The sequence below is a fragment of the Agelaius tricolor genome, unplaced genomic scaffold (assembly GCF_023055355.1).
Source record: "Agelaius tricolor isolate 1412-34295 unplaced genomic scaffold, bAgeTri1.0.p SCAF_3, whole genome shotgun sequence".
Classification (NCBI taxonomy): domain Eukaryota; kingdom Metazoa; phylum Chordata; class Aves; order Passeriformes; family Icteridae; genus Agelaius; species Agelaius tricolor.
Window position 1 is genome coordinate 60,540,978 of NW_027269263.1, and position 12,005 is coordinate 60,552,982.

At 36.3% G+C, this 12,005-nt stretch overlaps 1 protein-coding gene across 9 annotated transcripts in view; it reads right to left on the reverse strand.

Annotated features, from left to right (window-relative positions):
• The window catches only part of PCLO (piccolo presynaptic cytomatrix protein), a 323,553-nt gene that overhangs the window by 128,773 nt on the left and 182,775 nt on the right, over window positions 1–12,005 (reverse strand). For all 9 annotated transcript variants that reach the window (XM_071424030.1, XM_071424028.1, XM_071424025.1 and 6 more), the window contains exons 7-8: window positions 8,790–10,998; window positions 3,566–3,702 (exon numbers count right to left, since the gene is read on the reverse strand). In XM_071424030.1, the coding sequence (XP_071280131.1) occupies window positions 3,566–3,702; window positions 8,790–10,998 (2,346 nt within the window). The remainder of the gene's footprint in view (window positions 1–3,565; window positions 3,703–8,789; window positions 10,999–12,005) is intronic.

Sequence of the window (12,005 nt, forward strand, 5' to 3'; positions counted from 1 at the left end):
TCTTAATATACTCTCATTGTCCATGCCCTTGTCATGAACTTTTACTGCCCTGACATCTTCTCCTACAGTTCTTTTCCAAATTGTTTGTAACAGCCAGTTTAGTTCAGGATACGCAAATAATTTTCACAGAAAATAATAAGAATAAAACCACTTGATGTCAGGAGGCTTGAAGAAGTTTCTGGTGAACTGGAAGTGACAGCAAACTGTTGAGGTGAACAGTGGTCAGTGGGAATTCTACAATAGATGATGCATTGATAAGGTCTTACCCTCCTCAGGGAAGCAGTCCAGAATCAATACATTGGGAAATGGCTATTAAGATATTCAACTGAACTGCAATTTAACATGATTTCAGAATACTAAATAGCACCACAGAAGTTGCTATAGAAACAAATATATTTTAATATTTATAATACAGTATGTGAGCTTAATCTACTGGTTTATAAGAAATCCATGGAAACTGGTGGTTCAGGGTTGTCACTCCACTGCATTCTTACTTCAAAAGCTCAGGGTCGTGCTTTATTTATTACTTTCTGTTGTACAGGCTCTGTGGGATGTAATCAAGCAGTTCTGATTTCATCTAGTAAGAAAATTGATATTTCACATGTGTGAATCAAAATTTTCTGGAATACACGTATTACAGTGGTCATTAAAATATTTTCATTTTTTAACAGAGAAGATCATAAGAATAGCAAATTTAGAGCCAGCAAGGGTATTTGGAAACACTGATTACAAGCAGATTAGTGCTATTGATGTAAATTATTCTTTCTGTGGCTGGTTTGAGCTCAGTAAGAGATATTAATGGAGTTGTAGTGGCTTAATTCCTGTGCTAACCAGGAAACTTCCCTCTTAACCAATTTCAGGAAATCATCTGCAGCAAAGGAAGCTGTGGGTGAAGGTGGATATGTTCAGATGGTTCTGGATGGAGAGTGACTTGCCATTTTTGTACATTTTGAGTACATCATACTTGGGCACTACAGGTTCCTGTGCAGTACCAAGGTGTGGATACAGGAGACAGATAGCATGGCACAATGAACTCAGTAACTCTTTCATAATACACAGGGCTGAAAAAGCCCTTAGGGAGTGCCTACTTTGCCTTACTTTGCCTCACCACTCTCATTGCCCTGATATGGTTTATTTGTCTTTACCTCTTAAAAATATAATACTAATACTAAAAAATAGAGATGTTAACACTGATTTACTTTCTTCTATTGCTAAATTTTTCACAACTCATCATGAAGCTAATGAAACTTTTTTAAAATATCGCTGTCCCTTTTTATCTTGTCACAAAACAATTTAATTTCTGGATGTGTCTGAAAATATTTTTAAGTTAATTTAAACAAATGTTCACAGAAGACTCTTAACGTACACAAGCTCTGAGTAACACTTTGATTAGGTAGATGATGTGGAGTTGGTGAGACCTGGCATTTCTCCCTTCTGCAGAGTTACTGATACTATTTTGTACTGATGTGTGACTGACAGTAGCTAACCTGGATGGAAAGAGTAGAAGGAATTGTTGTAAAACTTGTCCACACACATCACTTCTCTTCTGCTGAGGCTTTACATGGCATCAGATAGAATTATTTAGAACATGTTCACTCTCCAACTTACATCCCATATTTCATAAAACCTTAAAAAAATTCCTTTGGCAAGATTTTGATGCTGTATCTCTATTTCCATATAAGCACAGGGATATTGCAACAGCTTGAAGGAGAAAAAAAATTACATATCTTTTTCCTGGAAATATCCAGGAAAACAAGAACTCCTAGGCCCTTTAACCTTCCTGCTGAAAATTTTTGAACAAATTTTTTCAACCAGTCCTAGGGTAGTGCTATTTATATGAGGAAAAAAAGCAATGATCAGATCTCTGTGAGTAAGACCTTGCTTAGGAACTGTTTCCCAGGACAAAAGCTCTGGAGCTCTAAAAGTTAAATGTATCTTACTAACCACCTCCTGATCACAGAGCTCAGGGTTAGCAGTAATTCTTTTGGACAAACCTGATTTTCAAGGAAAATTTTCAATTTTACCTCGGAAAGCTGTAGTGGTAAAATACAATTATCTATTTATAGAATAATTAATGCTTCTCATGAGGATTAAAGTGCTCAGAGAGACAGGATTTTTTAACTATTGCCAGTGATATTAAGAGATGTTAAGACTCAAAAGCATCCTTTATTATGCAATTAAGTTGATTCATAGAATCATAGATCTATTTGAATAGAGTGCTGTAAGAATTATATCATGTAAAGCCCTTTTTCTCAACAAGAAATGAGTAGGCTCAGTACAACCCAGGGTGTGTAAATCTCAATATATGCTGGGGATAGAAAAGGAGGGAAAAGTAAATGAAAGCTTGTGTTGTAAGACATTTTAACACTTACTTCATGAAATCTACACTGTTGCTTCATAAAACCTGCATTTAATTGTCAAATGTCAGTGAAAATGCTCACCAGCATAAAACTTTTAAAGATTGCATGACAGAGATATTCCTGTGTTTTATGCTGTCTGACAAGTTAACGTGAGCAATTTAAGCTGTTGAGTATCACAAAGGGGCCATGCAATTCCTTCTCTCAGAATCACAGGATTGTTAATAACTTGGAAAAGGTGTCTAAGATGATCAAGTCCCACTGTCAACCCAGTACCATCACCATGTTCACCACAAACCATGTCCTCAAGTGCCACATCCACGTTTCTTGAACACTTCCAGGGGTGATGACTCCACCACATCCCTGGGTGGCCTATTTCAATTCTTGACCATCCTTTCCATGAAGATATTTTTCTTATATCTAATCTAAACCTCCCCTGGTGCAATTGGAGATAATTTCCTCTTGTCTTGAGGAAATGCATTCACTGCTTTCATTGGATCTCATGTAAAAATGTAATCTAAATGAAAACATAAGAATAAATCAGGATATAACCTAAATCAATCAGTAAAAATGACAACTAAAACAAGGAATTGAAGACCTTAGAGATTTGAAATACATAATCTTTGTTAATAAAAAGTGGAAATAGAATGGTATCCTAAGGTAAACTATATTTTAAAGTTGGCAAGCTTGAAAAAGCAGACTATGGTATTTTTCTTTCTCTCTCTAATAAATGAAATATTCTAAGTATTAGATTGATAGAGTCTCACCAATTTATTCAATAATTAATCACAGACTTTTGGGATCATACCAACTGAAAGTGGAAACAATGTCAACAGGACAAAGGAATTATTTTCCTTCAACTACTAAAAGAAGGGAAGTGAATTTGGACGAGATAAAGCTGGTAAGGGAAAATTCGACTGTTTTCTTTTTTTCCTTTTCTTTTCACCTATAGGAATACTTAAGGTATAGATATTTTCAGTTATATTTCAGAAGTCAAAAGACAACCTGAAAAATTAATACTAAATTGTAGAGGAAAGTTAATCTAATTTCATCATCAAATGTTGATGATGAATACAGGTTCAACAGCACTTCAGCTGAAAGCAGCTGGGTTTTGAGTAATCCTGTAGTTCCTATGGGAACTGTTGGACAGTATGATTAACTTATCAATCATTTATAAAACTAGAGGCACATCTTATTTGACAGCTTACTTGATCTTGGTGTTGACTTAGTGGTCGAGAGTGTGACAACTTCTCTGGCAGCCTTCTGTCAAGGATGTGTCCATTCTCCAAACGAGGCTCTCTGGGCTTGTCAAACCAATCTGTTTCTTCCCGACGGAGATGATAGGCTTTGAAAACCAAGGACAGGTCAAATGCTCTGGTCCAGTGCTGGGCAAAGGGCAAGAATGTGCATTGTGCATAGCAAACATGCAGAGTGGTTACTAATTGGCCATGCAGCTAAAGCAAAGTTAGAGGTGAGACTTGAGACATTGAACTTGAGCATTATTTAGCTGTGAGACAGCAAAGGGAGAAGATTCTGTTTATGTCAGAACCATGGATATTAAATACAGAAGATATCTACCAAGTGCTGTAGCCACTTCCTCCTTCTGGCAGCTAAGAAATAGACTGCAGATTTCACATATCTCTAAAATGTTTGTTGAGAAAAATTTAGTCATATTAGGTATTTTGCAGCAGACTCAGAAAAAAGCCCAAACTCAGAAAATCCAAATCAAAACCCAAAATAACAAACCCTCAAAATGCAAACTCCACTAATTCCCAAATTTGTGAACTGAGTACTGTTCAAAATATTTTGGAAATAATCTAGAACTACATATAAGAAAATTACAACCTCTTTATGGAATCGATATCAAACCAAATCAAAGAAGATAGGAAACCAACCTATGTAACTGAAATTCTAAGCAGAAATATTACAGGTGTTCTCATTTTTAATTCCATCCCCCGATTTTACAGTACAAACCTTTATGTATGGATTTTTAATGTTCTTTCTGCAAAAATTCTACAAGACTAATATTTTGTTTACAACAGTAAATGTTGTATTAGGCATCTTTTGGGGATCAAATAACATCATTTCACTGAAATCAGTTTTGCAAATGGATATATTTATGCTTACTGACTATTGGGACATAGGTGTCACTCCTTTGGTATCAGAATCATTCCCTGTTTTCTTCTATGTTGCCAATTGTAAACCAATGCAATGTCCAGGTAATTCAATGTAGAATATAAGGAAAGTTTGAATTTTATGCATTATTAAGCAAAACAAATTTGGAAATCAAAGGAAGACAATATTTGTTTCAGCAAAACCACAAGCAATTGTAAAACTTAAATAATACCAGTTTTTGCTATAATAACAAGAGTGAATGAACATGACACAGAAAAGAATTTAAAAGGAAAAATGGTAATTTTAATAATCTTTCCTATTTAGTTGTGAAAATAAACATTATCTATTTGGTTTAAGAAATAATTTCAAAAAACTGTTAATGGGAAAAAAAGGAAGTTGTGGTTTTTCATTACTATTTTCTTAAAGTTTTCCAAAAGAGGAATAATATATATGCATGATTTTTTGAAAAGAATACATTGTATGTGGTAAAACCAACATTCTATATAATATAAGAAGCCTTCAAAAATTTTTTAAATCTTGATTCATATTATGATTGATATTATACAGTCTCTTCCTTCATGACTGTGCACAAACTTAATCTAACATGAAATGGTTTATTTAATATTATTTAGATAAGAACATATGAATTACCAGAAACATTATTAGAGGTTGATTCTTATCTCACTACTGATTAGTTATTAACTGCTATCAATAAAACAATTGATAGCAGTTATTGTCTAGCATGCAAAAATTTCATGCTTTACACATTTATGCCAGTTGATCAGTACCTGCACAAAGCAGGCTTGTCCATGACTCATCCTGACAAAACTTCTTTCTGAAGCTTACATGAAGAACCTAATACATAATTCTGACCCCAGATGCTAATGCTGGCTATCACAATCTGTGTCATCAAATGAGCAGATGAAAGAATGATTTTTTTTTTCCTCCTGCCTCAGTTGAAATAACATTTCCTGGATAACTACTCTTGAAAATGTAGAATTCCTTACTGCAGCCTACTTTTTTTTTTTTTTTTTGTAATCAAACTGTGATGAATGTGTGTATTTTATTGAAATTTAAGAAGTTGTAAATATATGTATATACAGGCACACATACCCCCCACACTCACATGTCCACACACACCCCATTGGTTTTGGCTTGCACAGCTGGGATTTGTCACAGCTGGAAACCTGACAACAGCCAAGATGAACCACTGACAGCCTAAGAGAAGTCATCCTTTTATTCTAAGGCTAACAGAATGCAGCCAGGTGGTTCCACCCAAACAGATTAACCAGGTGAGATTGAACTCCAGGCCGTGGGATCCAAGAACCTCAGTGAGAGAAATAACAGTGATCACTGTAAATCCCACAGATGAAAAATTACAAGGAATCAACTGTGTTGATAACGTGATGTCTTGATATCTCAATTTTAAACTTCTAAACTCTGCTGAAGAATTTACAAATTAGCATATAAAAGAAAAAATATACTTGAGGTGAGAAAAGGTACATTTTATACCTTCTGAACAGTAAGGGCTATTTCTATTCATAAAATTGAGCACTAGCTTCAGTGTTCTTGAAAATTATTTTCTTCAGCATACCTAATAATGTGTGGAAAGTGGCAGCTGTGTGGTTGACAGAGATCTGTTTGCTGGATCAGAGTTTTCATGGTACTGGGAACCCTGAGAAAATCCCAGGTGTTTCAAGATCTCAAAATGCTGTTTATTTTTAATGGGCAGCTCTGGACATTGTGCTGTTTTGACGCTAAGGCTACTTTTTTAACCTGTTTGAAGTTTGGAATCCCAGTGTTATTACTTATGTCCTGAAGCATGGTTTTAAGATTTGTTACAGTATTTACTTAGTGAAAAACAGAAGGTTTGGACTCAAAGTCCTATTTGCATTCTCTTCTAGTATTTGTTATGGGATGTCACCTATAAAAAATGAACAGAAAGTCATGCATGTCTCTGAATTTGAACAAAAGAAAAACAAATCAAATTTAACATTTTAACTTAATTTTTAAATGTCTTTTAAGATGATAAATCAAGCTGTAGCACAAGAAGATTTTTCCTAAGACAATGCTTAAGACTAATTTCTCTAAATGAAATTTCATCAAGACCACGCAGCAGTTGCTTAAAATAAAGAGAAGCTGCAAAGCAAATTGTGCTAAAAAGTTGGATGAAACATGCCAGAATAGCTGTCCACTGTCAAGACATCAGATCACTACAGAGAAGAGTGCAGTCCCTAAAAAAGAAGGCATGACTTTCTTTAGAAATATAATTGCTTCTTTTGAACACTTTTTATCTTACATTCGAATTATATTAATTATTTTCAATACAGGTTACTTGCTGTTAGACTGCATATTTGAAAATAATGTGAAGTGTTTTGGTTTCCCAAGAAATAGGCCATTTGTGAAGATAAAATTTGATAGAAATTAGAAAAAGACTGCTGGAAGGGGAAGCCCTGAATGACATATCAATCTAATACAGAATATGTGAATGGAATTAGAATACACCAGACAGGGTCTAACTAATCAGAGACTGATTTAAAACTGAAACGTGTTCAACTTGAAGTATTCATGTATGTCTTGTACAAATATATATGAGAACTATAACACACTGTAGGGCAGCTATGTAATTCTCCATGACCTGTTCATTTGTGATAGAATAGCAGCAAAATGGATCTTTTGGTCTGGGTTGGCTCTCCTCAGTTTTCAGGAGGAAAAGTCCTGTATCTTTCACAATGTGACTCTAGAATGATCCATAAAAGTCACAAGCTGAGAGGAGACAAGATAGCATCTGCTTATTTAGGAAGAATGATATGAGTTTCAACTCAGGGAGTTCCTCTCAGCTGCTTTCAGATTTAATTATAGGACTCTGTGTGCTAAGAACCGAAGGACAATAAAAACAGTTAAACTTCTGATAAATATCAAAAAAGCTGATGACCCTGAGTCTCTCCTGAAACACAGAGTTCATGAGGGGGTAATAAATATCTAAGAAATATGAAGAAAAGCTTACAGAACAAAGTCCTTAGTATGATGTATGAGAAAGGCAAATAGATAATTTTTTCTAATGCTTATGAAAGATTTAACATGTGTAAAAAATCAATAATGCAATAATGAACGGAGGTTAGTAGAAATGTGAAAAATAAACCATACTACTTCATAATCATGCAAATATGTCTTCTGAGACAATCATTGCCATTTACAGACAATAGAGCGCATGCAAAGTCTCTTTTATTGTGCAGTAAATACACATAAGAAAAAGTTAATGGAGTGCATACAATTTTGAACATATTCATTTCATTTGCCTTCAAACTGTCTTTATGATTTTTAAACAATTTAGAATATATTAATTCTGAACTGACTCAAACAAAACTGATACATAATTTGCAATTATTAACTCAACATCAGCTTTAACATTCTGCTGTACTTATTCAGAAGCAGCATTTTTAATTGCACTATTTATAATACATCAGAAAGTTTCCTTTCATGAACTTAAGTAAGATAACTCTTGTGCTTATTTGGCAGACGTGTATGGGGTGCATATAAAACCAGCTACGCTGCATAACCCATCAACAAAAGTAAAATACTTTATGTCCTTTATTGAAGTATGAGATTGTCTTGCACCATTCAAAGACAAATTATCTTACATAATCACAATTCTGAATGCACAGAAGTCCACATGACAGGATGCTTTCAACAAACCATATGTAGAATGTTATTTTGCTATCACGTTAAGCTCTATATGGTTCTAACATATAATATGTACTTAATGAACAGACTATTTCTATATAAACACAGATCTAAATTGGTGCATCGGGAGATGGAATTATCATTTTTTGTGTTCTATCATGAAATTTCATGCACATAAAATTACTGGAGTTTTTTAGAGATTTGGGAGATCATTTCCAAATCCCAGCAAAAACTATTGCAAATAAGTTCAATGATTCACAGTCACTGGAGAGAGCTGCACATAAAGACTGATGGCAGAGTCTGTATTGTACATGGAATGTTCTACACAGTATCATTGAAAAGTAGACATAAACAAGTGAAAAGGAAAATGCACAAGCAAACCAAAAGGAAAGCAAATCAACAACAATATAGTAGCATGCAATAGTAGCTTAACACCATTCAGAAACTGTAAGGGTAGAATAAAAAATATCAAATACGACAAAACGAATCAACCCCCAAAAATGTAGATACACAGAAGATGCACCAAAGAACAGAAAAAGAACCAGTCTTTGAAGTGTAACAAAAATCAGACACATGCATAGAAATGAGGATTTGCGTTGTGATAGTAAGATACCAGTCTGAGGCCTAATTTACCTTCACTGTCTGACATGGCATGCTGGAAGTCATCCATGATGAAGGCTATATCTCGATCATAGCCTCGAGTCCGTGACTCCTCCCTCATATGCTGCTGGACCTCAGGTAATGAATGGCTCGATCCAAACTGGTCCCTGGTATCTGCAGATATTGGTGGCAAGGGTCCAGCTGCTGCTCTTGCCATTCCCATTGGCTGTCCAACAGGACTTAGTGGGCTCTCCTCCTCTGAGTTCTGTGCTACTATTGGGATCCTTCCCCTGCTTTGGCTAATAGGCAGACTGGTGGGTTTAGTTCTTCCAGAAGGTGCTGCATGGCTAAAGGAAACATCTAAAGGTTCAGCTTCTTGGGCTTTCAGTCTTAAAGAAGAACTGGAAGAATCCCTTTTCAATGACAGATCGAGCCCATACACTGAGGAGGGCCTAGATGAGGGCCTAGATCTACTACCACTGCTATAAGACTTGTCTGCTTCATCTTGTAGTGCAGATCTCATTGTTGGACCTAGTGCAGTCCCAAGGCCTGCTCCAATGGATGACGTCAGTGGTGGCCCCATGTACTTCTGTTGGTCACTGATGTTTTTTCTAAGGCCATAAGTGATATCATCCTGAAGAAGCCTTGCCCTAGTAGTGATTCCCCCAAGTGTTGAAGTGCTAGAAGTCATATAGCTTGAATAGTCAGGCTCAAGGTCTCTGCTTTCTTGGATAGGTGAAAACTTTGTTAGTTTGGGGTCTATCAATGCTTTCTTGTGCTTTGACTGCTTCTGGTAAAGGAGGGCTGCTGGGAGCTGCTTAGCAGCCTGTTTCTCAAGAGTAAGCCTACCTATGCTGTATTTCTCAGATTTTGGAAAATGCCTGTAGCTGCCCTCCCCATGGTAATACTGTGATAGACCAGCCAGATGATCGAGACTTTCTGCACCTCTACGGAACTCTTGCTTTATCTGGTGTTTCAGAAGTTTGAGCTCATAAGGGTCCTCCATTGGGTCTTCATCAGCTTTAACATAGGAATGTAACCTAGAGGAAGTCTGCAGTGGTGCCAGGAAGTCTGACACTTCTTGTGCTCTCCTGGCCTCAGTTGTGCGAAGAAGTCGATCTGTTTTGGTCAGATCTTTCTCATGGAGGCTAAAACTGGAACCAAGAGCTCCTGTTCCTTTAGTAAGTTCTCCTATATCATCAATCAGCACATAATTTCGGGGTGTATGGTGGTGGTCTATATCTGCATAGAATGAATCTGCAGATATGCTTGATATAGGGCTGCTTGCTATGCTGTTTCTCTCATCTAGTCCTATCCTTAAGTCCAAGGTAGAGTATTTACTGCCCAGCTGGGAAACTGCATAGCTATTGTCAGTTGAAACTGGTGCTATCATGAGAGGCTGATTGCGAATTACATCATAGTTTGTTGTTATCTTAGGCTCCATGTATAATGTGGTCTGTCTTGGCTTTGGCTGTATCACCATCATCTGTGATGGGAGTTGATATGATGGCTGTTGAGATGGTGGAGGTTGGGCCTGTGGGGTAAAGGACATGGTGCCTCCTGTTTGGAATGCTGTCTGGGTCTGATAGGGTGAAACCTGCTGGTGGTACAAAGGCTGCTGTTGTTGGTAATGTGACTGCTGTGTGAACTGAGTTGGTGCTTGAGTTGGCAGGGCAGGAGATGAATACTGATATTGAGCATACGGGCTTGTAGCAGGGGCAAACTGTGTTTCTGGCTGGGTTTGTGGTGGCATAAACTGGTTAAATTCTGTCTGGGGTGCAGTACGTGGTCTTTCCAAGCCATGCTGAGTTTCTATTCTGGTTGACCTGGTATTATTAACTTCACTGTCTGACATATAATCACGTTCTTCGGCTACTCCTTGGAGATAGGCACGCTCTCTCTTTTCTCTTTCTTTTAGCAGAGCTTCTTTCCTCCTATTAATGCCCATTTCCAAGTATCTCAACTTGGCATCTATTTCCTTTTCCTCCTCATCTAGCTCTGCTTGCTTCTTCCTAAGCTTGGCTGACTCACGTTCGACCAGATCCAATTCCCTGTCTATATCCTGAAGAATTTTGGCTCTGGCCATAGTGGTGGTCCTACAAATCCTTCTCCGTGAAACTGATCCCACAGAAGTATATGGGGACTGAGTTCCTGTTGTTGCTTCCTCTGGAGGTGGATTGGGCAGAGTCCTCTTCACCTTCTTTTGAGTGCTGGATGGAGTCAAGCCTGAAGAACCTTTTGACTGCAATAGAAGAAACAAGACTGAATCACTATGCTGAAGGGAAATTAATCACAAGTTATTTAAATTTTTTCAGGGTATGGCTTTTTAACTTAATCACATACTTTCTTTAAGACAGAGGAAATTTTGTATCTGTGATTAAGCAGCAGAAAGTCGAAAGGAAAATGGTCATCAGTCTACTAAAAATGAGCAATCTAATGCAAAAATAAGGGTGACATTCACTAGGACTTTGTTTAGCCTAAGTTTAAACAATCTACCTTATATTCTTAAAGTTTAATCTATAGTAATTTAATTTTTTTTTTTTTTATTTCTACATGGTTATACATAAACTATTCAATGCATATGTGTGTGGGAGGGGAATATATATATATATACACCTCCCTTTCATATAACATTTAATTTAATAAAAACTATGTATAATTATAAATGTACTAATGTACTTATATAAGCATTCATAATTAAATTTATATATAATCTGTACAGTCAAATAGATGAGTCTGAGCCAGACACTGAATGCATACCCATAAGCTATAACTTGTACTGAAATCCAGACAACAAAGCAGAACTTTCTCGTGACAAGACAGATAGTTCTTACATGATCTTGTAATTTTTTGCCTCATATCTCATGCTATATATGTTTGGTTTCTTTTTCAGGGGATCTTCTTGTTCCTTACAAAACTGGTATAAGCTTTCTTCAGTTCACTGAAGACTTTCATAAATGAAATTTGTTCCGGTTAGGAATCTACAGTTTAAAACTTAAAAAAATTAAGAAGTATAACATGATAGCAATTCAATTCCATCCAGATGTCCAGAATTCCCCACAGTTAATGGTGGAAGAGTGATTCATCCTAATGTAGAACTATCTACCTCAGACTGATAACTGATTTTTTTTGAAGTCTCTTCATCGGTTAGGAAAGTAGACAATGCAACTGGTTAGATGCAATTCAATTTGCATCCTCAATCACTAATGTTTTTGAAATTTTTTTTAGTTTTAAAGTTCAGGCTCCCAC